This window comes from Aotus nancymaae, unplaced genomic scaffold (genome assembly GCF_030222135.1).
Source record: "Aotus nancymaae isolate 86718 unplaced genomic scaffold, 86718_ANA_hifiasm-v0.15.2.pri h1tg000046l, whole genome shotgun sequence".
Taxonomy (NCBI): domain Eukaryota; kingdom Metazoa; phylum Chordata; class Mammalia; order Primates; family Aotidae; genus Aotus; species Aotus nancymaae.
The window spans coordinates 20,377,585-20,405,450 of record NW_026988460.1 but is presented as its reverse complement, the minus strand read 5'-3'; the positions used below and the strand labels follow the sequence as shown (position 1 = coordinate 20,405,450).

Genomic DNA, 27,866 nt, shown 5'->3' with positions numbered 1-27,866 from the left:
TGCCGGGATTATAGGCATGAGCCACCAAGCCTGGCTGAGTTTCTTAGTTATTTCTTAAAAGCTCTCTTTCCCCGCCTCCCTCCATATCTTCCTCAAGCCATTTCTCAGAGGCAACCGTCATTAAGCTGCTTCTGTATCCTTCCAGAAATGCTTATAGATACTCAAGCTTATATGCAGGCATACTTCCTTTTATTGTGCTTTGCTTTATTGAGGTTTACAGATATTGCATTTTTAACAAATTGAAGGTTTGTAGCAACCCTGAGTCGATCAAGTGTGTTGGAACCATTTTCCCCGCGGCACGTGCCCACTTCATGGCTCTGTGTCACAGTTTGAAATTTTCACAATATCTCAAACCTTCTGTTATGATTATATCTTTTATGGTGATCTGTGATCAGTGATCTTTGGTGTTACTACTGTAATTGCTTTGGGTGCCCATATAAGATGGCAAACTTCATAAATAAATGTGTGTATTCTGTTGCTCCACCCGCTGGCTGTTCCCCTGTCTCTCTCCCTCCTTTGGCTTCCTTATTCCCTGAGACACAACAATTTTGAAATTAGACCAATTACCTGGTGGCGTGCCTCTGTAGTCCCAGCTACTCAGGAGGCTGAGGCAGGAGAAGCACTTGAACCCGGGAGGCGGAGGTTGCAGTGAGCTGAGATCGCACCACTGCACTCTCCTAGCCTGGCGACAGAGTGAGACAAAGAAATTCGGCCAATTAATAGCCCTGCAATGGCCTGTAAGTGTTCAAGTGAAAGGAAGAGTCATACATCTCTCATGTTAAATCAAAAGATTGAAATGTGGACTGGGCGTGGTGGCTCCTGCCTGTTATCCCAGCATTTTGTGGGAGGCTGAGGCTGGAGGATTCTTGAGGTCAGAAGTTCAAGACCAGCTTGGGCAACATAGTAAGACTCTGTCTCTAAAAAATAAGTAAATGAATAAATATTAAAAAACAAAAGCTGGAAATGATGAAGTAGTGAGAAAGGCATGTCAAAACTGAGATAAGCCAAAAGTGAGGCCTCTTGTGCCAGTTGGCCAAGTTGTAAATGCAAAGGAAAAGTTCTTGAATGAAATAAAGTGCTACTCTAGTGAACACATGAATGACAAGAAAGAAAAACAGCCTTATTTCAGGTATGAAGAAAGTCTTAGTAGTCTGGCTAGAAGATCAGACCAGCCATAGCATTCCCTTAAGCCAAAGCCTAATCCAGAGCGAGACCCTCACTCTGTTCCATTCTGTGAAGGTTGAGAGAGGTGAGGAAGCTGCAGAAGAAAAGCTGGAAGCTAGCACAGGTTGGTTCATGCAGTTTAAGAAAATAAGCCATTTCCATAGCATAAAAGTGCAGGGTGAAGCAGCAGGTCCTGATGTAGAAGCCACAGCAAGTCACTAGAAGATCTGGCCAAGATCATTGATGAAGATGGCTAGATTAAACAAAAGATATTCAGTGTAGATGAAACAACCTTCTGTTGGAAGAAGATGCCATCTAGGTCTTTCGTAGCTAGAGAGGAGAAGTCAATGCCTGGCTTTAAAGCTTCAAAGAACAGGCAGACTCTCATGTTAGGGGCCCGTGCAGCTGGTGACTTTAAATTGAAGCCAGTGCTCATTTATTATTTGAAAATCTTAGGGCCCTTAAGAATTATGCTAAATCTATTCTGCCTGTGCTGTATAAATGGAACAACAAAGCCTGAATTACAGCACATGTGTTTACAGCATGGTTTACTAAATATTTTCAGTCCACTGTTGAGATCTATTGCTCAGGATAGAAAAAAAAAAAAAGATTCCTTTCAAAATATTAGTGTTCATTGACAATGCACCTGCTCACACAAGAGCTCTCAGGAAGATGTATAAGGAGGTTAATGCTGTTTTTATGTCTGCTAACACAATATCCATTCTGCAGCCCACGGGTCAAGGAGTAATTTTGACTTTCAAGTCTTATTATTTAAGAAATACATTTCAAAAGGCAGTAGCTGCCATAGACAAGTGGTTCCTCTGCTGGATCTGGGCAAAGCAAATTGAAAACCTTCTGGAAAAAATTTACCATGCTAGATGCCATTAAGAACATTGGTGATTCATCGCCTTAACCCAGGACTTGGAGGTTGCAGTGAGCCAAGATCATGCCACTGCACTACAGCCTAGACCACAGAGTAAGACTCCATCTCAAAAAAGTGGGGGCGGTGCAGTTCCTCATGCCTGTAATCCCAGCACTTTGGGAGGTCAAGGTAGGTAGATCACCTGAGCTCAGGAGTTCAAGACCAGCCTGGCAAACATGGCGAAACCCCATTTCTACTAAAAATACAAAAATTAGCTGGGTGTGGTAGCACACGCCTGTAATCCCAGCTACTTGGGAGGCTGAGGCAGGAGAATCACTTGAACCCGGGAGACGGAGGTTGCAGTGAGCTGAGATCACACCACTGCATTCCAACCTGGGCAGCAGAGCAAGACTGTCTCAAGAAAAAAAAAAAAAGAAAAAGGAACATTGGTGATTCATGAGAGGAGGTCAAAATATCAACATGAACAGGAGTTTGAGAGAGGTTGATTCCAACTCTCGTGGATGACTTTGATGGACTTAAAACTTCAGTGGATGAAATAACTGAAGATGTGGTGAAAATAACAAGAGAACGAGCATTAGAAGTAGAGCCTGAAGATGGGACTGAATTGCTGCAATCTCATGATCAAACTTAAATGGATAAGGAGTTGCTTCTTATGGATGAGTAGAGTGGTTTCTTGAGATGGAATCTACTTCTGGTGAAGATGCTGTGAGCACTGTTGGAATTCCCACAAAATATTTAAAATATTATATAAACTTAGTTGATAAAGCAGGAGTAGGGTTTTAGAGGATTGATTCCAGTTTTGAAAGAAGTTCTGTAGGTAAAATGCTATCAAACAGCGTCACATGCTACTGAGTAAACTTTTGTGAAAGCGAGAGTCAGTCAATGAAACTTCATTGTTATTTTATTTTCAGAAATTGCTACAGCTACCCAAACCTTCATTACAACTTTCTGAAGCCTGGCTCAGATGATAATTTAGCAATAAAGTATTTTTAAAATAAGACATATACATTGGGGGTTTTTTTTATGCTATTGCACATGATTACAGTGTAGTGTCAACCTGACTTTTATATGTACTGGGAAACCAAATAATTTATGTGACTTGCTTTATTGCAATATTTGCTTTCTTATAGTGGTCTGGAACCAAACTCACAATATCCCCAGAGTATGCCTGTGTATGTGTGTGTGTTATTTGAAAAATTAAATTTTACAATTATGGGCTGTCTGGTTTTTTTAAAAAAATTCTTCCACCACACTAGCCTACTGTATATGGGTTTTGTTTTCGTTTTTGTTTTTGAGATAGTGTCTGGCTCTGTTGCCCAGGCTGGAGTGCAGTGTCATGATCTTGACTCACTGCAACCTCTGCCATCTGGCCTCAAGCAATCCTCCCACCTCAACCTCTCAAGTAGCTGGGACTACAGGCAATTGTACCTGTAGTCCCCATGCCTGCCTACTGTTTTGTATTTTTGTAGAGACGGGGTTTTACCATGTTGCCCAGGCTGATCTCGACCTCCTGGGCTCAGCAATTCTCCCACCTCAGCACTCCCAAATAACTGGGACTACAGTGGCAGTTAGTGGCATGCACCATGATGCCCACTAACTTTTTGTATTTTTATTTTTTTTTAGTAGAGACAGAGTTTTGCCATGTTGCCCAGGCTAGTCTCAAACTCCTGAGTTCAAGTGATCTACCTGCTTTGGCCTCCCAAAGTGCTGGGATGAGCCACCATGCCTGGTCAAAATTGTGTTTTTAAATTTCACAAGTAACATATGAATATACCCGCTCTGTAAAAAGCTGAAACATTACAAAAAGACTCAAGTCCCCTATAGAGGCCATCACTCTTATAAACTTAGTTTCTATTGTCCCTGATCTTTTTCTGTACATTTACATATATATGCATCAGGAAATGATATCATGTCATTTCTGTGTGCCCCTACTTACTTCTTTCTCCCTTCCCCTCCCTTTCCTTCCTTCTGTCTCCTTCCCTCTTTCCTTCCCTTTCCTTTCTTTCTTCCTTCCTTTTTTCCTTCCTTCCAGTGAAATACATGTACATGAAATTTACCATTTTACCTTTTTTTTTTTTTTTGCTTAAAACAACAAAAATGTATTCTTGTTCTGGAAGCTAGAAGTTCAATATCAAGGTGTGGGCAAACACCACACACACCCTGCAGACTCCGGGAAGGAAGCTTTCCTGTCTGTCTCCCTTCTGTTGGCTGTGAGCCCTCCTTGGTGTTCTTGACTTACAGCAGCATCCCTCCACTCTCTGGTCCTCACGTGTGTGTGTGTGTGTTTCTCTTCTCTTCCTATAAGGACACCAGTGACTGGCCTTAGAGCCCACCCTAATGACCTTATTTTGTCTTGCATCTTAATTAACAGGCACCCTGTTTCCAAATGAGATCACATTCACAGGTACCAGGGATTAGGACTTGAACACATCTTTTTGGGGGATGCAATTAAACTCACTACATTCACCATCATTTTTAGAGATGCTTGAAGGAGGGAGATGATATGAGGGATGTTAGGCCACAGTCAGCTCTAATTGTTAGCAAAATAAAGACAGTTATTTAAACTATTGTCAGATTCATCCAGGGACATTCTTCCACCTCGCCCCATTTTCTTATTGTGGTAAAATACACATGACATAACATTTATCATTTTTACTGTTTTTTAGTGCACAGTTCTGTGCACTTCTGCATCAAGTATATTCACATTATTTTTCAATCATTACCACCATCCATCTCCAGAACTCTCTTAATGTTGCAAAACTGAAACTTTGTGCCCATTAAACACTAACTTCGCATTTCTCCCTCCTCCGAGCCCTGGCAGCCACCATTTCACCTTCTGTCTCTATGAATTTGATTACTCTAGGTAGCTCATATAAATGGAATCATATAGTATTTGTCCTTTCATGAATGGCTTATTTATATACCTAGCAAAGTGTCTTCAGGATTCATCCATGTTGCAGCATGTGTCAGGAACCTTTTTAAGGTTCAATATATTTCATTGTATGTATGTACTGTCTCCTACTTTTTTAAAACAAGAGGGATCATGCCTATGTATGGTCTTTCTACCTGCTCAATGTGTCAGAGAAGAGAGGTAGTTGAGAGCATGGACTCAGGCCCCAGGAAGCCTAGGTCAGACTAATCATTAACTTTTCTGAGCCTGTTTCATCACATATAAAAATGGGGTAGCAATGAATTAATACACATAAAGCAGTTTAAACAGTATCTGGTACATAGAAAACATTGGAAATACATTTGACTTTTTTCTTTTCTTTTTTAAGATGGGGTTTCACCATGTTGGTCAGGCTGGTCTTGAACTCCCTACCTCAGGTGATCCACCTGCCTTGGCCTCCAAAGTGCTTGGATTACAGGCGTGAGCCACCATGCCCGGCCCACATTTAAAAACCATAATTTTTAAAAAATTATGATTGTTGGGGGGAGGGAAAAAATATATGATTGCTTTTTTCAGATGACATTGTGTCAAAGAAAGCTTGCTCTTTCAGTCCTTAAAGTGCTATGCATTCTTTCTCATTGTTGCAATGCATTTCGCAGTATGCATATCCTTTTTATAAAAAACATAGATGAATGAACTTCTGGTTTCTGATCAGGGGTGTAAGAAGCTTCGAAGTTGCTACTGTATCCTAACAGAAAGCAAAAATCCAGACAAACTGAAAAATCAACACTCTGCTAGATCCATGAGAGACATAAGGTCACAGGACAAACTTCTGCCCCCAGATTTGGAGAGAAAGACAGGAGGATAGAGAGAATCACGTTACAGGAGCAGAAGGAACCCATGAGTAGAAACTTTTATGGGAACCAATGCCCAGGCAAGGGAAAACTAAATTGTTATTGACAAATTACTGAAGGCTCAGATGTACATAAGTAAGTGAAGAGTATTGAAGAAGGAATAAGTTAAGGTAAAATAAAAACTTCTTTTTCTTTTTTTGAGACGAAGTCTTGCCCTGTTGCCCAAACTGGAGTGCAGTGGCACCATCTCAGCTTACCGCAACCTCCACCTCCCAGGTTCAAGCAATACTCCTGCCTCAGCCTCTGGAGTAGCTGGGACTACAGGCACGCGCCACCATGTCTGGCTAATTTTTGTATTTTTAGTAGAGATGGGGTTTCACTATGTTGGCCAGGCTGGTGTCGAACTGCTGACCTCAGGTTTTCCACCTGCCTCGGCCTCCCAAAGAGCTGGGATTACAGATGTGAGCCACCGTGCTCAGCTCTTTTTCTTTTTTTTTGAGTTTCTCTTTCGTTGCCCAGGCTGGAGTGCAATGGCGCAGTCTCGGCTCACTGCAACCTCCACCTCCCAGGTTTAAGTGATTCTCCAGCCTCAGCCTCCCAAGTAATTAGGATTACAGGTGCGTGCCCCTATACCCAGCTAATTTTTGTGTTTTTTTAGTAGAAACAGGGTTTCATCATGTTGGCCAGGCTGGTCTCAAACTCCCGACCTTAAGTGATCTGCCCACCTTGGCCTCTCAAAGTGCTGGGATTACAGGCATGAGCCACCATGCCCAGCCAAAAACTTTTATTTTTCTTTGGCATAATTGATCTAACAGATAACCGCTTGTTTAAAATAATTAGAGCAAGAATGTTTTCAATTATACACACACCTATGCTCATTTGCTTAAAGTGAATGAATGACAACACTCATACATATGATTATTCTGTTATTATAAGGTACTTGTATTGCTTGTGAAGTGGTATAGTGTTATTTGAAAATGGACTTGCATTAGTTGGAAATGTATATTGCAAACTTTAGGGCAACTACTTAAAAATTCTTTTAAGTATAACTGATATTCTAAGAAAGGAGAGAAAAATAGAATCATTTAAAATGTTCAATTAAAGCCACAAAAGACAGGAAAATAGTAGAAGACAAAAGAGAGATAGGGCAACAAACAGAAAATAGTAACAAATATGGTAGATGTTAATCCAACTATATCAATAATCATTTTGAATATCATGGTCTAAATGCACCAATTAAAAGACAGATTGTCAGAATGGATTAAAAGAACAAGACTTAGTTATATGTTGTCTTTTAAGAAACCCACTTAAATATAAAGACACATATTGATTAAAAGTAAGTGAACGGAGAAAGACGTACCATGCTAATACTAATAAAAAGAAAGTGGAAAAAAATTAGCCAAGCATAGTGGTGTACACCTGTAGTCCCCGCTACTCAGGAGGCTGAAGTAGGAGGATCACCTGACCCCAGGAAGTCAAGGCTGCAGTGAGCTATTATCATGGCACTGCACTGCAGCCTGGGCAATAGAGCAAGACTGTGAAGAGGAAGAAGAAGAAGGAGAAGGAGAGGAGGAAGAAGAAGGAGGAGGAGGAAGGGGGGAGGAGGAAGAAGAGGGGGAAGGGGAAGGATGAGGAGGAGGGGGAGGAGGAGGAGGAGGAAGAGGGGGGAGGAGGAGGAAGAAGGGGGGGAGGAGAAGGAGGTGGGGAGGATGAGGAGGAGGAGGAGGGGGAAAGGAAATGAGAGTGGCTTTATTAATTTAAGACAAAGCAAACTCCATGGCAAAGAAAATTGTCAGGGATAAAGAGAGGCATTGCCAGATGATAAGACATAACGATCCTTAACATGCATGTCCCTAACAACAGAGCATCAAAATACGTGAGGCAAACTGATAGAACTGCAAAGAGAAATAGATGCATCTACTATTGTAGTTGGAGACTTCAAGACCTCTCTATCAGAGGTGGAAAAATCCAGGCAGAAGTATCAGTAAGGGCATAGTTGAACTCAACAACACCATTAATTAAATGCATATAATGGATATTTGTAAACTACTTCATTTGACAACGGCAGAATACACATTCTTCTCAAGCTCACATGGGACATTCACCAAGACAGATCACATTCTGGACCAAAAAAACATACCTTAACAAATGTAAGCACCAGAAATTATACAACGTCTGCTTTCAGAACACAATGGAGTTAAAACACAAATCAATAACAGAAAGATAGTTGGAAAATACTAGAATGCTTAGAGATTAAACAACACACTCTCAATAACACATGGATCAAATAAGAAATCTCAAGACAGAGGCCGGCACGGTGGCTCATGCCTGTAATTTCAGCATTTTGGGAGGCCGAAGCGGGTGGATCACCTGAGGTCAGGAGTTTGAGACCAGCCTGGCCAACATGGTGAAACCCCATCCCTACTAAAAATATAAAAATTAGCTGGGCGTGGTGGCCTGCATCTGTAGTCCCAGCTACTCAGGAGGCTGAGGCAAGAGAATCACTTGAACTCAGGAGGCAGATGTTGCGGTGAGCTGAGATCACACCATTGCACTCCAGCCTGGGCAACAAGAGCAAAACTCCATCTCTCTCTCTCCTCTCTCTCTCTCTCTCTATATATATATATATGGAAAAAAATCTAGATTACCTTGGGTTTGGCAATGATTTTTTTAGATACAACACTAAAGGCCCAATTCGTGAAAGAAAATATTGGTAAGCTGGACTTCATTAAAGTTAAAAAGTTCTACTGTTGACACATAGTCAAGAGAATGAAAAGACAAGCCACATACTGAGAGAAAATCTTTGCAAAAGACATATCTGGGCTGGGTGCCATGGCTCACACCTGTAGTCCTAGCACTTTGGGAGGATCGCTTGAAGTCTGGAGTTCGAGACTAGCCTGGCCAACATGGCAAAACCCTATCTCTACTAAAAATACAAAAATTAGCTGGGGGTGGTAGCGTGTGCCTGTAGTCCCAGCTATATGGGAGGCTGAGGCAGAGAATTGCTTGAACCCAGGAGGTGGAGGTTGCAGTGAGCCACTGCACTCCAGCCTGGGTGACAGAGTGAGACACCCTCTAAAAAAAAAAATGGCGTATCTTTTAATGGATTGTTATCTAAAATATACAAAGAACTCTTCAGGCTGGGTTCAGTGACTCATGCCTGTAATCCCAGCACTTTGGGAGGCCAAGGTGGGTGGATCACCTGTGGTCAAGAGTTCAAGACCAGCCTGGCCAACATGGTGAAACCCTATCTCTACTAAAAATACAGAAATTAGCCAGGTGTGATGGAGCATGCCTGTAGTCCCAGTTACTTGGGAGGCTGAGGCAGGAGAATTGCTTGAACACGGGAGGCAGAGGTTTCAGTGAACCAAGATTGTGCCACTGCACTCCAGCCTGGGTGAGGGAGATTCCATCTAAAAAAAAAAAAGGCCAGGCGCAGTGGCTCACGCCTGTAATCCCAGCACTTTGGGAGGCTAAGGCAGGTGGATCACAAGGTCAGGAGTTTGAGACCAGCCTGGCCAATATGGTGAAATCCTGTCTGTACTAAAAATACAGAAATTAGCTGGGTGTAGTGGCACGTACCTGTAGTTCCAGCTATTCGGGATGCTGAGGCAGAAGAATCACTTGAACCCGTGAGGCAGAGGTTGCGGTGAGCCGAGATCGCGCCACTGTATTCCAGCCTGAGTGACACAACAAGACTCCATCTCAAAAAAAAAAAAAAAGAAAGAAAGAAATGAACTATGAAGCCACGAAGAGATATGGAAGAACTGTCAATGCATATTACTAAGTGAAAGAGTCCCAGTCTGAAAAGGCTACATACTGTATGATTACAATTATGTGACATTCTGGAAAAGGCAAAACTGGAGATAGTGAAACAATCAGTGGTTGACCAGGGTTGAGAGGAGGAAGGGATGAATAGGCAGAGCGCAGAGGATTTTTCAGGGCAGTGAAAATACCCTGTACGATATACTACAATGGTACATAAATGCCATTACATATTTGTCAAAACCCATAGAATGTACAACACCAGGAGTAATCCTTAATGTGGACTATGGTCTTTGGGTGATAATGTGTCAATGTTGGTTCATCAGTTGTAACAAATATGCCACCCTGGTTGGGGATGTCGATAGTGAGGGAGGCCATGCATATGTAGGTTAGGGAGTGATGGGAAATCTTTGAATCTTCTACTCAATTTTGCTGTGAACCTAAAACTGCTCTAAAAAATAAAGTATATTTTAAAATTGATGGGATTATACTATGTACAATTTTCTGTATCTTGACTATCTTTATTTTTTATTTTTTTTGTGGAGACAAGGGTTTTGGTATGCTGGTCTTGAACTTCTGGGCTCAAGTGATCCTCCCACCTCAGCCTCCCAAAGCACTGGGATTACAGGCATGAGCCATAGCTAATGACCTCTGTTTTTGTTTTTTGTTTTTTTTTGGAGACAGAGTTTCACTCTTGTTGCCTAAGCTGGAGTGCAATGGTTCGATCTCTGCTCACTGCAACCTCCGCCTCCCAGGTTCAAGTGATTCTCCTGCTTCAGTCTCCCAGTAGCTGGGATTACAGGTGCCCACCACCACATCCGGCTAACTTTATATTTTCAGTAGAGACAGAGTTTCTCCATGTTGGTCAAGCTCGTCTCGAACTCTCAACCTCAGGTAATCCACCCGCCTCAGCCTCCCAAAGTGCTGGGATTATGGGCATGAGCCACCGCTCCTGGCTTCCTCCTTTTTATTTATTAATATATTTTAGAAGATTTTCCATGAGCTGGGCACAGTGGTTCATGCCTGTAATCCCAGCACTTTGGGAGGCTGAGGTGGGTGGATCACGAGGTCAACAGATCAAAAGCATCATGGCCAACAGGGTGAAACCCTGTCTGTACTAAAAATACAAAAATTAACTGGGCATGGTGGCACATGTCTGCAGTCCCAGCTACTCCAGAGATTGAGGCAGGAGAATCACTTGAACCTGAGAGGTGGAGGTTACAGTGAGCAGAGATTGCCCCACTGCACTCCAACCCGGCAACAGAGCGAGACTCTGTCTCAAAAAAAAAAAGGATTTTTCCATGACAACATATACAACTGTACTCCATTCAATTAAATGGATTAATACTATGCCATGGCATAGATACCACCATAAGTTATATAGCCAGATGCCTCTTAGTAGACATGTTTTTGGTCCCTTGTTATAGATGGTAATGCAGCGAACACCCTTGTATTCATCCTTTGTGTACACACAAGGGAATAGTCATAGGAGAAAGTTGAGTCAAGGGGTAAGTACATTTACAAAAGTGAACGTGCCACCCTCACACTCCAAAACCAATGGAGACGTCCCACCATTACAGTCAATGATGGTGACCACTCAGTCTACTTTGTGGCTTTGAGAAGTAGGTATCACCAAGAGGTGAAGAGACTTGCCCAGTGACACACAGTTAAATGATTTTTCCCAATAAATACACATGATACAAAATTCAAAAAGAATACAATGTTATGCCAGTTAGGACTAGGTTTGTCTGCATGTGATATGAACAAAATCATTGTGGTTTAATGACCCAAGGCTGGGTGCAGTGGTTCACATCTGTAATCCCAGCTCTTTGGGAGGCCAAGGTGGGAGGATCACTTGAGGCCAGGAGTTCAAGACCAGCCTGGGCAACATAACAAGACCCCATCTCTACCAAAAAAATTTTTATTTAGCTGAGCATGGTGGCAAATGCCTGTGGTCCCAGCAACTTGGGAGGCTGAGAAGGGAGGATTGCAGGAGTTCGAGGCTGCAGTGAGCCATGATCCCACCACTGTACTCCAGCCTCAGTGACAGAGCAAGACTGTCTCAAAAACAAAATAAAATAAAATAAATGACTCAAGATTATTATCTCTTATATAAAACAAATGCCCCAGAGTGAGGCAGTCCAGAGCTGGTATCATAGCGCCTGAAGTCATTAGCAACTTCCTGCTTTCTGCTCCACCCCTCCTGGGGTGTGGTCCCTATCTTTATTGTCAAAGATGTCTGTTAGATTCCTTATCATCACATCTGCATTCCAGGCAGCTGGATGGAGAAAGCGATGAAGAAATATGGGACAAAGAGTATCCAGCAGCATCTTTATAAATCTGTTTATGTAAAGTTGTTTCCTTAACGTCACAAAACACATCTACATGTATTTTGCTTAGTCATATGGTCACATCTAGCTGCAAGGGAGGTTGGAAAATGCAGTTTTTATTCTCTACAGTCAAGGTCTTAGCTAAAAATTGAGGGTTCTAAATACTAAGGAGGAAGGGATGAATAGATATTATAGCAAGCAATTTGTCTCTGTCCTGGTTACATTGCAAAAAACAAACTTACCTCCTTCCCTAGGCAGCCATTGTTAACATTTCTTGAATATCTAGAAAAAACCCTTTGTTCAGGACTTTTTTCCTACTCTGCCAAGAGTCATCATGACCCACTCACACTCCACCCTTATGAATTTGTCGCGCCACTTCCCATCTCTCATTTGATTCTCACAAAAGCTCTATGAAGTGGGTTGGGCAGATCCCATGATCCTCATTTCATCCGGGAAGAAACCGAGGCCTAGAGGGGGAAACTGACTGCCTAAAATCGCCATGTAAAGGATAGAGGCAGGAAAAAGTGGGGCGTGTTTCCCAAACACAGGACACATGCAAGATGCATTGGGCATCCAGTGGTGAACACGTCGTTCCATTTCCAATTTCTTCCATAACTTTAAGGAGAAAGTTTCAGTTTGGGGCTAATGCATCTTTAACTCCTCTCACACTTACTAACAGGTCTTTTAAACAAAGAGGAATCGGCCCTCAGGCTCAGAGCACTCAGCAGGCAGAAGTATCTAGCTAGATTCTAAGAACATTGTTTTGATTTCATTATACCTATATTTATAGTGTTTTTCTATTTATGGCAGATGATCCTGGTTTCCTTTTCTTTGAAAGTAATTTAAATTTACTTTTTAAGCAAATGCATCTAAGTTAAAAATGAGTTTATTCAAAGAAAAAACATGCAGTAAGGAACTATGTACTTGAATAGATTCCCCCATTTACTAGCTGAGTGACATTGGATAAGACACTTGGTACCTCTGAGCCTCAGTTTCCTCATCAGTATAATGAGGGTGGTATTTTTTCCTACCTCATGGATTTTTTAAATTAATAATAGGATTAAATGAGATAATGAATGTCAGAAGCTTAGCACCCTAGCACATAGTTAAGTACTCAACACTTTTTTTTTTTCTTGAGATGGAGTCTTGCTCTGTTACCCAGGCTGGAGTGCGGTGGTGCGATCTTGGCTCACTGCAATCTCCGTCTCCTGGGTTCAAGCAATTCTCCTGCCTCAGCCTCCCAAGTAGCTGGGATTACAGGCATGCACCTCCATGCCCAGCTAATTTTTTTATCTTTAGAAGAGACGAGGGTTTCACCATGTTGACCAGGCTGGTCTCGAAATCCTGACCTCAGGTGATCCACCTGTCTCGACCTCCCAAGGTGCTGGGATTACAGGTGTGAACCATTACACCCGGCCACTCAACACTATCTTTAACAATATTATCACAATATTAAAAATATTAATATTGTTCATCTTTTGTCATAATCCCTCCTGGCTGCTTGGAGCAGAGAAAGTCAGTGGGACTGTGGGGTAGCTGGATAGAGATCCCTCATCCTCAGGCTTCTGCTCCTATACCAGTGGTTCTCAGCCAGGGAAAATCCCCTCATTGGGGACTTTTTTTTTTTTTTTTTTTTTGAGAAAATGTCTCTCTGTTGCCCAGGCTGTAGTGCAGTTGTGCAATCTTGGCTCACTGCAGCTTCGATCTTCCAGCTTAAGCAATCCTCCCACCTCAGCCTCCTGAGGACCTGGGACTACAGGTGCATGCCACCATGCCCAGCTAATTTTTGTAGATGTGGGTTTTCACCATGTTGCTCCAGGATGGTCTTAAACTCTTGGTCTCAAGTGATTCTCCCACCTTGACCTCCCAAAGTGCTGGGACTATAGGTGTGAGCCACCCATGCTCAACTGACAGTTTTTAATCATTATGACTGGGGTTGGTGGTGGCCCTGGCATCTGGTGGGTAGAGGCCAGGGATGATATTAAGCATCCCACAATGTACTGGTTGGCCCCTACTATAAAGAATCATCTAGCTTGAATGTCAAAAGCATTAAGGTTGAGAAACTTTGTGCCATCCTGCACCCGTGTATGTGCCTAGCAGCAGCTGGCTCTTCAGCCAGCTCATTATTTCCCAAAGAGACTTGAGCTTGGAATCCAAAGGCCTCAGCCTCAGTTTCCTCATCCAGTAAATGGGAATGCTGAAGCCTGCCTTATCTGCAGTTATTCCATCTCCTGATGGTTGGCTCTCCTGGGCACTTCCCTGGCCTAGGCTATCTCTACTGGTCCCGTCCTATCTTTTTCCCAGGTGTAAGGAAACCCATCTAATTGGCTTTTCTTCATTTGTTTGACTTCTGATATTTCCCATTCTGAGAGTGGCCTCTGGGGCCCCACAGCCACCATCTGAAACCATGCAGGCTGTGTGCCCCAGCCATCTCTGACTACTCCTGGTATTGTGGGTGGGAGCTGCTGGTCTTTTTCCTTTGAAGCACGCCTGGACATGTGAAACTCTTCAATTTGTGTGTTGATTTGTTGACTGCATTCCTCCCCACACGCCTCCGCCCTGAAGACAGACACCGAGCCTGCTGTCCCTGGCACACTGCACAGTGCCTGGCACATAGTGGGCATACAGGAATGTATTTGTGGGATCTATGAGGTGAGAGGCAAAAAGAGAGGATAAGGTGAGGGGACAGATATAGAGAAGGGGGAAAAGAGAGAATAGGAATAGAGAGGAGGGAGTTGAATGAAAGTTAAATGCTGAGAGATCTAAGTATGGGGGAAAGCGGGCAGGGCGGGGCAGGGGTCCAGACTGAGACTTGAGCACAAGGTGGACTTGCCAGAGAGAGAGAGGGGTGCAAAGAAAGATGAAAAGGGCGGAGAAGAGAAAGGAATGGAGACACAGAACGAAAGAGAGACAGAGGCAGAGAGAACGTGCAGGCGGAAAGCAAAGGGAAGAAAACCTCCCCGAGGCCTCAGTGCTCAGGTTGCAGAGGGGAGGACCGCCTGCAGGAGCCGGCGTCGCGCTGCTGGGAGCGCCAGGATGCAGGCGCGGTTTCCATGGAGACGGGGATGCTCCCGGCGGGAGCCACAGACTGCAGCGAGGCCCGCGCCTCCGGCACCTTGGCAGTGGACGGCCAGAGGGGACTAAGGGACGGTGTGGATTTGCCCCTCCTCGGGCTCTTTCCCACTCCTGCCTCTTGCTGGAGATTTAGAGCCCGGGAATAGGGAGGCAGGAGCGCACCTCCCTGGGAAGGGGCCCTGGGGACTCCGAGGGCAGGGGAAGGACGGGCTGAGACCACTCCTCACCCTGCCCCATTCCCTTCCTTGGCGTTTGACCCTCCTATCCTTTCACATAGGGTCCTGGAGGGTCTCGCAAAATGCAGGACTATGTGGGGAGATGGATGGCCAAACCTTCTCTGCAGGCCCCTCCTCCTCCTCCCGCCCTGTTAATGCTGGAGCACCACGGCTCAGTCCTAAGCCTTCTCTTCAATTTCCACCATTTCCAGTCCTGGGGATGTAAATACCTACAAGTGCCCACAGTTCCCAAATTTGCATGACCAGCCCTGGTTTTTCCCAGAGCTCTGGCCTGTTCAAAGTTGCTGATTCTTTAACTCACCCACCTTGTTCCCACCACAGGGCTTTGCTTTTGCCATTCCCTTTGCCTGGAACTCTTTTCCCAGCCTTTAGGTGGTGAGGTCCGCTGGAGTGGAGAATTGTCTTGGAGGAGGAGCGTTGGTAGGGGGAGGAGCCCTGCTGCAGTGCCTGTGTGACCACAGTATCGTAGGGGGAGCCTGCCCCTGGAAGAAGAGCATGAGCTGGGGAGAGGGAGAGGACTGGCTGAATCTGGCAGTGCCACGATGGGGAGGAGGGCCCACTCCAGTGGCAGCCAGAGGAGGCTGGGGCCTGGGAGCATTCCCTCCACGGTAGATACAGCCAAGGGCCCCCTCCCACCCTGGGGACTAGATGGGCCAGGTGGACACTGGGCAGAGCTGACCTCCACCCCTACTTTGCATTGCTGCCATCTAAAGCCCAGGCTAAGCACCCCATGGGCCTGGTGCAGGCTCAAGGTCCCCACGGTTCCAAACAGAGCCCTGTGGAACCTTTGGGTCTCAGACACAGTAATCCAAATGCTGGCAGGACTGACAGTACGAGGGCCCCATCAAGCTGGTGACGGAGCTGGTGGAGAGGAAGACCCCCGTCTCCACAGTGGCCTCCCAAACCCGGGGGTTCTGACTGCCCTGTGATGCAGCACGTGCCGCTTTTCAAGCCAATCACTGTTACTAGAGGAACACACTGTGCTGATTAGCTCAGGCTTGGGTCTCATCCGCTAGGCTAAGTGCTGACCAAGGGCCCAGCTGGGCTGGGATTGGGACAGGTGGGTCGCTAAATCCAAAGCAGGTGGATGCTAGCTAGGAAACCATTGCCCAAGCCCTTCTGAGCCTGCCCCTTCTCCTCATCTTTGCCTTTGTCCTCCTCACCTGAAACCAACTCTCCGAGTTACTTTCTTAGGTAATTATTACTTTTGGCATTATAACTGGGTTTGATAACAGCCAAGATTTACCCAGAACTTACTGTGCCAGGCACTTTACATTTTGCTGCCTTCTGTAATCTTTACAACCACTTGAGGATACCATCATTATTCCCATTGTGCAGATGAGGAAACAGGCTTAAAGGTGAAGGAATTGGATCAGTGTGGCATATCTAGAAAATAGCTGAGCCAGGATTTGAGACCCAGACTTCTTAATTGCTTTGCTATTATGTACCTCTCCCCACACTACATTGCAAGCTCCATGCAGCTAAAATCCAAGTATCCTACCTCCTAGGCCTGGTCTAGTGCCTGGCATATGGTAGACCTGGGTAAATACTACCTGAGTGCCTGGCACTGTGCTAAGTTTCTTGCACGAATTACTTCATTTAATCCTCCTAATAGCCCTGTGAGGTAAGTACCACGGTATTGACTGAAACAAGACTGTTCAAGTTCGGTGGCATCCCCCAAGGTCATACAGCCAAGTTAGGGGAAGAACTAGGCTATCATTGGCACTCCATAGTCTGTGCTCCTAGCAAAGTGCTCAACTGCATGAATGCTATGTATTCCAGCATCGTGAATGAAAGGAAAACGGTGCCCAATAAACATTTGATGAGTGAATGACAAGAATTTAAAAAATGAAGAACAATGAGGGCGGGCACGGTGGCTTACACCTGTAATCCCAGCACTCTGGGAGGCTGAGGCGGGGAGATCACTTGAGATTGGGAGTTCGAGACCAGCCTGGCCAACATATTAAACTCCGTCTCTTCTAAAAATACAAAAATGAGCTGGGTATGGTGGGGGGCACCTGTAGTCCCAGCTACTCAGGAGGCTAAGGCCTCCTGAGTATTGCTCAAGCCCTGGAGGTGGAGGTTACAGTGAGCCGAGATCTCACCATTGCACTCCAGCCTGGGCAACAGAGAGAGACTCCGTCTCAATAATTATACTGATGATGGGAGAGGGAGTTGGTCCCGATGCTAGAGGAAGTTGAAGGAGGTGGCTGTGGATAGCTGTTTTCTCATATTCCCAGAAGGCTTCCTGGAGAAGAAGTTGATCTAATGGGGGAGGGGGAGGGCATTTCAGGTTCCAGAAAGTTTCTGCTACCCATCCTAGACCTCTTTCTCTCTCTCTTTTCCCTGCCTCCACCCTCTCTCTTTCCCTCTCTGGAAGTGGGTAACAAGCACGTTGTTGGGTTGATGTTCCCACAATAATACCTGGCCCAGACTGCAGACACTAGGGAGTAATGATCTTCTTCTCTTCTTTCCTGACCGTGGTGGTGGGCCTGGTGCTCGTGCCCCTCAGCTCTGTGCCTCGTCCTGGGCTGCATGATCTTCCCTGACGGCTGGGACGCCGAGACCATCCGGGACATGTGTGGGGCCAAGACGGGGAAGTACTCCCTGGGGGACTGTTCGGTGCGCTGGGCGTACATCCTGGCCATCATCGGCATCCTCAACGCCCTCATCCTCTCCTTCCTCGCCTTCGTGCTGGGCAACCGGCAAACAGACCTGCTGCAGGAGGAGCTCAAGCCGGAGAACAAAGGCGAGTGTGCTGTGGGCTGGGGGCCAGCGGAGGGATCCAGGCCTGCTCCGGGGAGGCGGGACAACTTCAAATAAAAGGAGTAAGAGGGATGCATGAATTGGAAACCCTGGCTGGGCATGGTGATTCATCCCTGTAATCCCAGCACACTTTGGGAAGCCAAGGCAGGTGGATCACTTGAGCCCAGGAGTTTGAGAGCAGCCTGGCCAACACGGCGAAATCCCCTCCCTCCAAAAATACAAAAATCAGCTGGGCGTGGTGGTGAGTGCCCGCGGTCCCAGCTACTCAGGAGGCTGAGGTGAAAGGATCACATGAGCCTGGGAAGTTGTGGCTGCAGTGAGCTGTGATTGTGCCACTGCACTCCAGCCTGGATGATAGAGTGAGAGGCTATCTCAAAAAAAAAAAAAAAAAAAAGAAGAAGAAACCTGACAGTACGCCACCTTTTAAATTATTTGGCATTCTTCCTCAGATCTGATCATTTGCCTATGACCCAGCGAACCCTCCTCGGATACAAACCCATGAGAAGTGTACAGGGGTGCTGGTGGCCGCAACTTCACTATAGCAAACAACTACAAACAACCTAATGGCCGTGGACGGGAGGCCAGATAAAGACATGTGGCATGTTCCCATCACAGGGCAGCTCACAGCTGTGAAATGTCGCACTTCAGTTATATGTACCACAGTGAATGTATCTCAGCAATATAATATTGAGGGGGGGAAAAAGCCAAGTTCCAGAAGATGGCAGAGTGATATATTTATTGAGCTTGAAACTAAGCAAAACTAAGCAATATATTGTTTAAACACACATGTATTTGTGGCAATATTTTTTAAAAAAAGCAAAGAAATAATAAATATAAAAGATGACAGTCATTTGTGTTTATGATGGAAGGGGAGGAGGTTAAGTATATGAGATGGAGCATGGAGGTATATGCAAATTATGGGTAGAGTTATAGTTTTTTTTTTTTTTCCTTGAGATAGTCTTGCTCAGTTGCCCAGGCTGGAGCGCAGTGGCACGGTCTGAGCTCACTGCAACCTCCGCCTCCCAGGTTGCTAGAAATAGATGTTCAGTGCCACAAAGAAAAATCAGCACTGAGACAAAGGATTTTTCAGCAAAGCAGTTTTTACTTCCTGGACTGCAAGAAGGGTACTCCCAGTAACCATCGTGCCATGAGAGTACAAAGAACAAAGGGAGACACAAATTTATTTTTTACGCATTTGGGGTCGTCCTTACTGCTGTGTCTGATCTCTGTTGGCTGCAGCCAGACCTCACAATTTAAACTTTTCTAAACAAGTAAAAGCAATGGAGAGCTGGGACATGCCCGTGAGCACATTCAGCACAGATATCTTGGTTAAAGTACAAGGACATAGAATGTGCTATATGCCTGTAAGCACGGCATGTCTAACAGCTACATAGGATAAGGTTTAACACAGTTATTAGCACACTTATTCTTTAACAAGAAAGGTAACTTTAAAAAGGAACTTTTCTACTTCCCACACAGGTTCAAGTGATCCTTGTGCCTCAACCTCCTGAGTAGCTGGGATTACAGGCATGTGCCACCACACCCGGCTAATTGTTGTATTTTTAGTAGAGATGGTGTTTCACCATGTTGGCCAGGTTGGTCTCAAATTCCTGGCCTCAAGTGATCTGCTTGCCTCAGCCTCCCAAAGTGTTGGGATTACAGGCATGAGCCACCACACCTGGCTGAATTACAGTTATTGAATGGTGAGCTCACTAGTGCTAATAAGAGATCAGGGTGGTGGAGGGGTCTCACTCTGTTGCTCAGGCTGGAGTACAGTGGTGCAATCATAGCTCACTATAGCCTCAAACTCCTGGACTTAAGCGACCCTCCTGCCTCAGCCTCCTGAGTGGCTGGGACTACAGGCATGCACCATCACGCCTGACTAATTTTTGTATTTTTTGTAGAGACGAGGTTTCCCCATGTTGCCCAGGCTGGTCTTGAACTCCTGGCTTCAAGCAATCCTTCTGCCTTGGCCTCCCAAAGTGCTGAGATTACAGGTGTGAGCCACATTACCTGATATATTGTATGCTTTATAATTAGTGTATTGCATATAAATATTCATATATATCAAGTAGCATTAAAATGCAATAAAGAAAAAAGGCCAGGTTTCAGAGAACTCCAGAGCTCCAGTAACTTGCCCAAGGTCACTTAAGTGGTGAAGGCAGAATCTGAATCCAGGTCCAAGTCCAAAGCCCAAGCTCTTCCCCGCTGTCATGCTGCCTGTCTCAACCTGGTGAGGCCAGAGATTTCCTGCACGGCTTTGGGAGCTGTCCTGGGATGCCAGTCTGCTCATCTGTAGTCAGAGGCAGGTTCTAAATACCTGATGCAGTCTCTCAGACCCCGGGTTTTCTGTGGACTTGGTGTGAAATCAAGGCCTGCCCTCTGGTGGCAGCTTCCAGAAGTGCAAGACTAAGACTGATCTGGCCTTTAAGAAGGGGTGTGGATGTGACTAGTGTGAGGTGGCCCCTGTCAGTGTCCCTCTCCTCCCTCCCCAAAGCCCTCTAACAACTCAGTGTTAAAAATTGATGTAAGGAGCCCCAGTTTTCCTCCCTTGAGTGTCCAGGGAGTCTCCGTCCCTCACTGGGAGTTCATGGAGTGAGCCTCACACTTCAGTTTTGACCCAAAGACCTCTGAGCCAACAGCCATGGCACGCACCTGTGGTCCCAGCTACCAGGCTGAGGCAGGAGGATCGCTTGAGCCCACGAGTTCAAGACCAGCCTGGGTGATGTAACAAAACCCAATTTCTATTAAAAAAAAAAAAAAGAAATTTTTTAAAAAAAGACCTCTGGAACCCAAGAAAAAAATAAAATAAATTGCTTCAATTTCCAGCATATTCTATGTACCAAACACTGCCAAGTTCTTGGCTGACATTATTTGTCTCTTTTTGACCCTTTGGAATTACCCTGTGAGGTAGGCTATGATCCTGATTTTTCAGATGAGAAAATCAGGACTCAGAGGGGTTAAATGGCTTGCTAAAGGCCATCCTGCTGGTCAGGCGAGGCTGGGATTTCAGCACTTGTGCAATTTGCCCCTCTGACTCTTTTTTTTTGAGGATGGAGTTTTACTCTTATTGCCCAGGCTGGACTGCAGTGGTGTGATCTTGGCTCACTGCAATCTCTGCCTCCTGAGTTCAAACGATTGTCCTGCCTTAGCCTCCCAAGTAGCTGGAATTACAGGCATGCACCACTATACCTGGCTAATTTTTTGTATTTTTGGTAGAGACAGGGTTTCTCCATGTTGATCAGGCTGGTCTCGAACTCCTGACCTCAAGTGATCCACCCACCTCAGCCTCCCAAAGAGCTGGGATTACAGGTGTGAGCCACCGTGCTCAGCCTCTCTGCCCACTTTTGCCCTGGGGAATATGCAAGGAAAGCCTGAATGCCCCGGCAGCCTCTGACTTTCTCTAATTCTTTCTCCCTCTCTCTCTTTCTTAGATTTTGTGGGCTCTACAGTAAGCTCTGTGTTGCGGCCCGGGGGTGATGTCTCTGGATGGGGAGTCCTTCCCTGCCCTGTGGCTCACTCACAGGGACCCTGAAGGCCGGGATCACAGCTCAGGAATTGGCCTGACCTCAGCTTGTCCTGCCTCCTGCCCTCTCGTCACTCCATTGAAGCTCCGAGGGAAGACCCTGATCTCAGACTCACTCCTCACCGACTACCCTGCGAGCCCCAGGCTTTGAGGAGAGGAGAGCCTGGATGCGGCCTGAGGGAGGGAAGAGGCCCTCCAGACCCTGGGAGGGTCTAATTCTTGCTCCTCCCTCAATTTGAGCTAAGGGAGTCTGCATCCACCCAATTCCTTGGGCTTCTCCTCTCCTCTCTAGACTGGCCTGGAGGTCCCTGCAGATCCCCAAGGAGAGCAGAACAGTAGTTCCAGCTCCCCAGGCCCCCTCAGTCTGGAGGGCTGCCGCCTGGCTGTATCCACATCTCCTCTGGTCCCTGCCTCCTCAAAAAATTTATTCTAGATACTGCCCCAGGGTGGGCTGGACTCTTTCCTATTCTTTTTTTTTTTTGCTGATGTTGGTTCTACCACATCTGCCACAAAGCTCCAGGTGCCACCAGTCTCCCCTGGGACCTCCTCTGCTCTTTTCCAGCCTGCTCCCAGTTCACCCTGAGGGAGAGCTGCACCGAGGGACGGATGCACAGGGCCTCGCTGTCGGCTGCAGACTGGGGCCCTGATCAGCCCAGAGTCTGAGAAAGGACTTTCAGGCTCTGGAGGCAGCTGGAGGAGCCACGTGGCCTCGGCAGCTGGAGCTTAGAAGCTGCTCAGCCTGGGCTGGCCTGGCCTCCTCTTCCTCTCTGCTGGGACATCTCACCAATGACTCAGCCCTTGACCTTGGCCTGTTTTGCCCAGGCCTCCTCTGCTGGGATGTCTCACCAATGACTGGACCCTTGACCCTGGCCTGTTTTGTACAGCACAGACTTCTTGGCCCTATTGTCAGGGTTAGGGGATGTGGAGGGGCCCCAGATGTGGGGAATTAGGGGATGCGTTACCCCTTCTGCCCCTTCTCATGCCCTCCACACCCCGGGCATCTACCAAGGGCAGAGACTGTCTTGTCTCTTTGATACTTTTCTGCATAACTTGAACTTGCAGGTCATCTCTGAACAGGGTACCCCTGTCCCCCCTCCCAGGCCTTGTTACCCTGTCCCAACCTCTTCCTCCTCCTGGCCCACCTCTCGCCTTGCGGTATGCCCAGGTCCGCACCTACGGGCAGTGCTTGGAGCCGAGGCATGAGTGTATGTGTATGTGTGTGAGTGTGTGCGCGTGTGAGTGCGTGTGTGAGTGTTTGTGTGTTAGAGGAGCAGGTGAGAAGTTTCTCCCCCCTCCTCCCACTGTGGGGACATCTTTCTCCCCCTTGGCAGGGAGCAGGTGAGGGAGGGTCCTGGTGGTTTTTGAACCCCTCATTCCCCTGTGAGTCTGGTGGCAGAGCCATCTCGCCCAGGATCCTCCCCACCTTGGGGCCTGGACAGCTCCCCTCAGTACTCCTTGCTGCTGCAGACCAGGTTCGTCCAGTGCCCCCTGGTCGAACAGGCCTGGGAGGCGTTGGTCCTCGCAGCCTGGGAGGCACCCTGCAGGCTGCCGGGGATGCCGCCTCTGAGGGCCTTGGCAGAGGGGAGGGGACCGCTTGAGTGCCATGTGTTTGCCAACCTTGTGTTCATTTCCACAGGACTTGGACCTGAGAGTTAGGGTTTCTAAGAAAGAACCTAAAAGTCCCCTGCCGGTCTCCCCACTCTGGACCCTAGCCAGAATCAGATGCTGGGGCCTGGTGGGTTCCTGCCACTTGTAACTTACCAAGTCCTCACGCCACTCCTCCACTCACTCCTCCAGGGCAAATGACTCCCCACAGTGCTCTGATCCCAGCTCTGGGCTCCTCGTCCCTGCCAGCGCCTTCCCGGACAGGCGGCCTGGGGTAGGGGCGCTGCGAGACAGCAGGTCCCAGTTAAATGCGAGGGTGCTGGGAGCCCCATGGGAGGGAGTGGAGGTAGGAAGGAGTTTCTCAAAGATGCAAACCAAAGCCCAGCACTGGAAGGGGAGAGCAGAGTTGGAAGAGAGTGAGGGGAGGGGTGGAGCAAGCGACTTGGAATGGGGGAAGACACTGGGCTGCGGAGAGGAGGGGTGCAGAGACGGGGCGATGAGAGATGAGTGGAGAAGGAGCGAGGGGGATGGAGGGCACAGATAGAGCGAGGAGGAGAGATCAAGAGAGACAGGTGCAGAGACGGAGAGAGATGAGAGACCAGCTGAGAGGCTTCCTGAGAGCTTGGGGTGGGGGAGGGGAAATGGATGAAAAGGCGGAAAAAGGACGCAGGAGGGGGAAGAGGCAAATGAAGATATGGGTTGGGGGCAAGAATGGGATGCGGGGGAAGGAGAGGGGGATGAAGGAGCCAGGATGCGGGGGTATGAGGAGGGGGGCTCTGTCTGGGCACTGGGCGAGGGGAGGGCTTCTTCCCCCGAAGATGCCTGCCACCAGGTGTCCTGGCCATACCTTGTTCCCCAAGGACACCCACCAAACCTGTGCCCTGGTTGTGGGAGGTTTAGAACTGACCCCTCAGAGGCCAAGAGGCTGGAGGCCTGGGGCACAGGCAACCAAAGCCCCATCCTTTTGGGGAAGACTGGAGTGGAGGAAACTACTTCAGAGGGCAGAGGGGGTCCGGGTGACTTAGGAGTGGCCTAACAGGCACATGGAGGAGAAGAGGGAGGCTAGTTCCCTGATGGGGCAGCCTGACAACGTTCCCATGCCACTGCGCCTGGCCAGCTGCCGTTCTGGCAGAGCCAGGGGGAGAGGCACCAGGGAGTTTGGGGTCAAGAAGGTAGAGTTGTGTGGGCTGAAGTTTGCAGGAACCCTAAGGTGACACAGGCAAGGGGTAGAGGTCAGGGTGGGGACCAAACCATAGACCGGGGCCCTGGGTCCTGCAGAGGTGTCGACGGGGTGGGTGGCAGGTGCTCTAGCGGGGGCTCTCCTGGAGCAATGAGGACATCATGGGGAGGGGACTTTGTGGTTTGCCTCTGCTCTCATTGGGCGATCTGGCTTTAGACTTGAGGAGGAGTCAAGCAGAGGAGATCAGTGCCTGTTTCTCACCCCAGGAGGGCCTTGTTGGGCTCTAACCTAGAACCTTCTGGCTTTGGGTCCCAAGAGAAGTCCCCCTCTAACTGTGACCGGATCAGGGGTCTGCCTGCTTTTTCCTCTCTGATCTGAGGACTCAGGAGAGGCCACAGCAGCCACAACCTAGGGGTGTTTCAATCCCTGGCCCACCGCGCTGGTCAGTTGAGTCGTTCTGGGCACTGGGGCTATGAAAACTTTCGTCTTTGGGGACCGGTACCCATGGAGGAAAACTGCTTTCCTGAGGGGGTGAGGACCAAAGAATCAAGATCCTTTTCAAGCCTGCAATAGCCAAGATGATGAGAACTTTTAGATAAGGCTGTGGGGAGTCCCTGGCCTTTGGAACATCCTGCTTGGGCACAGGGTTAACAACCCTTCTCCAGCTTCCAGTGTGAACTGAGAAAGGGAAGCCCTGTCTTTGGAGAAGCTGGGATCTTCCCAGCATGAGAAACTTCTGCAGGCCCCTGCCTGGCTCACGGCTAACCTTTGGGTAGGACTGGAGTTTCCTGAACAGGGAACAAGGGAGCCACAGTCCTTCTGCAGAGCTCTGATGGGCAGGCCTCTGGGGGCCTGTGCTGTGTGCTGTTAGGATAGCTTGGTGTTGTCTACACCCCATTAGTAAGTTTTGTCTGAGTGTGTCCTCGCTGTTCATTGTCTAATTTGGTAACATTTATTTTGGTCCTGACCCCTTCTTCTGCTGCTGCTGGGTTTGAGCTTCAGTGCAGGTGGAATGACATGCAAATAAACAAACACTTTCTATCACCCACGCTGGCTGCCACTTCTCTGAGTCACTGGAATCAAGAGGGGTCAGATTCCAACCAAGAGGGGTCAGATTCCAACCCCATGGATCATGTTTGGCTGGTATTAACAGAGCCCTACCACTGTGGCTGAACAAGATAGTTTATTCTACCATCACATTAAAAAAAAAAAAAAAACAACCCTGGAGGTGGGTAGATCACGACTGATATGGCCCTCAGTGTTATCCAGAACCCAGGCTCCTATCTTTCTGCAATGCCATTTTCAATCCTGGCTACATCCTCAAGAACACCTCATGGCTCAACATGGCTGCTGCAGCTCTGGTGACTTGGTCCACATTTCATTAGAAGACTTCTGGAAATTCCAGGCCGGGCGCCGTGGCTCAAGCTTGTCATCCCAGCACTTTGGGAGGCCAAGGTAGGGGGATCACGTGGTCAGGAGATCAAGACCATCCTGGCTAACACGGTGAAAACTCATCGCTACTAAAAATACAAAAAATTAGCCAAGTGTGGTGGCACACACCTGTAGTCCCAGCTACTCGAGAGGCTGGGAGAGGAGAATCGCTTGAACCCGGGAGGCGGAGGTTGCAGTGAGCCGAGATCACACCACTGCACTCCAGTGTAGGTGACAGAGCAAGACTCTGTCTCAAAAAAATAAAATAAAATAAAATAAAATAAAATAAAATAAAAGACTTCCGGAAATTCCATAGGACTGTGTCACATGGGCCACATAACTGTAAAGGAGGCTGAAAAAATGTGGTCTGTTATCTGGGTGCATTGCCAGCCCAAATAAAATTGGGCCAGGCGAGGTGGCTCAGGCCTGTAATCTCAGCACTTTGGGAGGCTGAGGCGGGTGGATCACCTGAGGTCAGGAATTTGAGACCAACCTGGTCAACATGGTGAAACCCCATCTCTGCTAAAAATACAAAAATTAGCCAGGCATGGTGGTGCGTGCCTGTAATCCCAGCTACTTGGGAGGCTAAGGCAGGAGAATTGCTTGAACCTGGGAGGTGGAGGTTGCAGTGAGATGGCGCCATTGCACTCCAGCCTGGGCAACAGTGCGAGACTCCGCCTCAAAAAAAAAATGGGCGGGGGGTTCTGTTACAAAGAAGAAAGGAGTGAATAGAGGGAGCGATACAGTAGTCTCTGCACACCCCTGACAGCACAGGCTTTACTTTTCCAAGTCCATACAAGCAGAAAAGAGTGGAGCCTCATTTGCTCTAGCCAGAGTGCTCAGTCCAGTTACTTTGCCTCTCTCTAAAGCCCCATTGAATCATTGAATAAATAGGGAAAACAATAGTGACTCCCTGCAAGCGAAGCTTAAGTAACACACCAGGGAATGGGTGCACCCTGCTTTGCAGGTGTCTGGCACACTCTAATGTCCCCGGTATCAGGTAGCTACACCGAACACTTGGAAATGGAGTCCTCTTCCAACACATTTTAAGCACTTAGGGTATGCTAAGCACTTAAGCTAGAGAAAAATGAACAAAATAGAGATCCTGTCTTAAGCATAAGTCTGGCTGAGGAGATGAACATGTGACAATAACGCATGACTTGCTACGTGCATGATATTGTCAGTGTCCTAGGGAGGGACACCGTAAATGGCTTTTGGTGGAGTGGGCAGGGTAGGAGGAGGTTTTGCTGAAGGATGAGAAGTTAGGCAGGAGGGGTCAGGAAGGCCATTCAAAGAGAAGGCAGCTTGAGGAAAGAGACTGAGGTAGGAAGCAGAACTGTGTGTGGAGGACAAAAAGCAGCTGAGTTTGAAGCGTGAAGTATGAGGCAAGGAGGAGTCAGAGATGAGTCTGGAGAGACAGGCAAGGGCCAGACCATGAGAAAGCTTGGGGGCCACGGACAGGAGTTCAGACTTGGGAGCGATGGGGAACCACGGAAGGATTTGAAGCACAAGGAAAATGACTCAATTTGCATTTTAGAAAGAGCTCTCTGGTGACAGCGTTAGGGGACTGGATGAGGGGTAGACTGTTAGCCCATTTTTGCATTGTTATAAAGCCATACCTGATACTGCATACTTTATTTTATTTATTTATTTATTTATTTATTTATATATATTGAGATGGAGGTCTCCTTCTGTTGCCCAGGCTGCAGTGTAGTGGCACATTCTTGGCTCACTGCAACCTCTGCCTTCTGGGTTCAAGTGATTCTCCTGCCTCAGCCTCCCGAGTAGCTGAGATTACAAGCGTGCACCACTACATCCATTTTAGTAAAGACAGGGTTTCACCATGTTGGCCAGGCTGGTCTCAAACTCCTGGTCTCAAGTGATTCACCCACCCTGGCCTCCCAAAGTGCTGAGATAACAGGCATGAGTCACTGCACCCGGCCTGCATAATTTATTTTTATTTTTATTCTTTTGAGATGGGGTCTTGCTCTGTCACCCAGGCTGGAGTGCAGTGGTGCAATCACAGTTCACTGTAGCCTCAACTCCCAGGCTCAAGCGATCCTCCCAAGTAGCTGGGACCACAGACAAGCACCATCATGCTTGCCTTTTTTTTTTCAGAGATGATGTCTCACTATGTTGCCCAGGCTGGTCTCAAACTCCT

General features: G+C 47.3%; 1 protein-coding gene across 2 annotated transcripts in view; it reads left to right on the top strand.

Moving 5' to 3' along the window:
- Window positions 1–23,815, top strand: part of LHFPL4 (LHFPL tetraspan subfamily member 4) — a 42,714-nt gene extending 18,899 nt beyond the window's left edge. The window contains exons 2-4 of one of the 2 annotated variants that reach the window (XM_064361963.1): window positions 17,710–17,946; window positions 19,868–19,960; window positions 21,398–23,815. In XM_064361963.1, the coding sequence (XP_064218033.1) occupies window positions 17,710–17,946; window positions 19,868–19,960; window positions 21,398–21,498 (431 nt within the window). In that variant the 3' untranslated portion in view covers window positions 21,499–23,815. The remainder of the gene's footprint in view (window positions 1–17,709; window positions 17,947–19,867; window positions 19,961–21,397) is intronic. The other variant, XM_012471367.3, reaches the window with a different exon arrangement.
- Window positions 23,816–27,866: the final 4,051 nt, after the last annotated feature.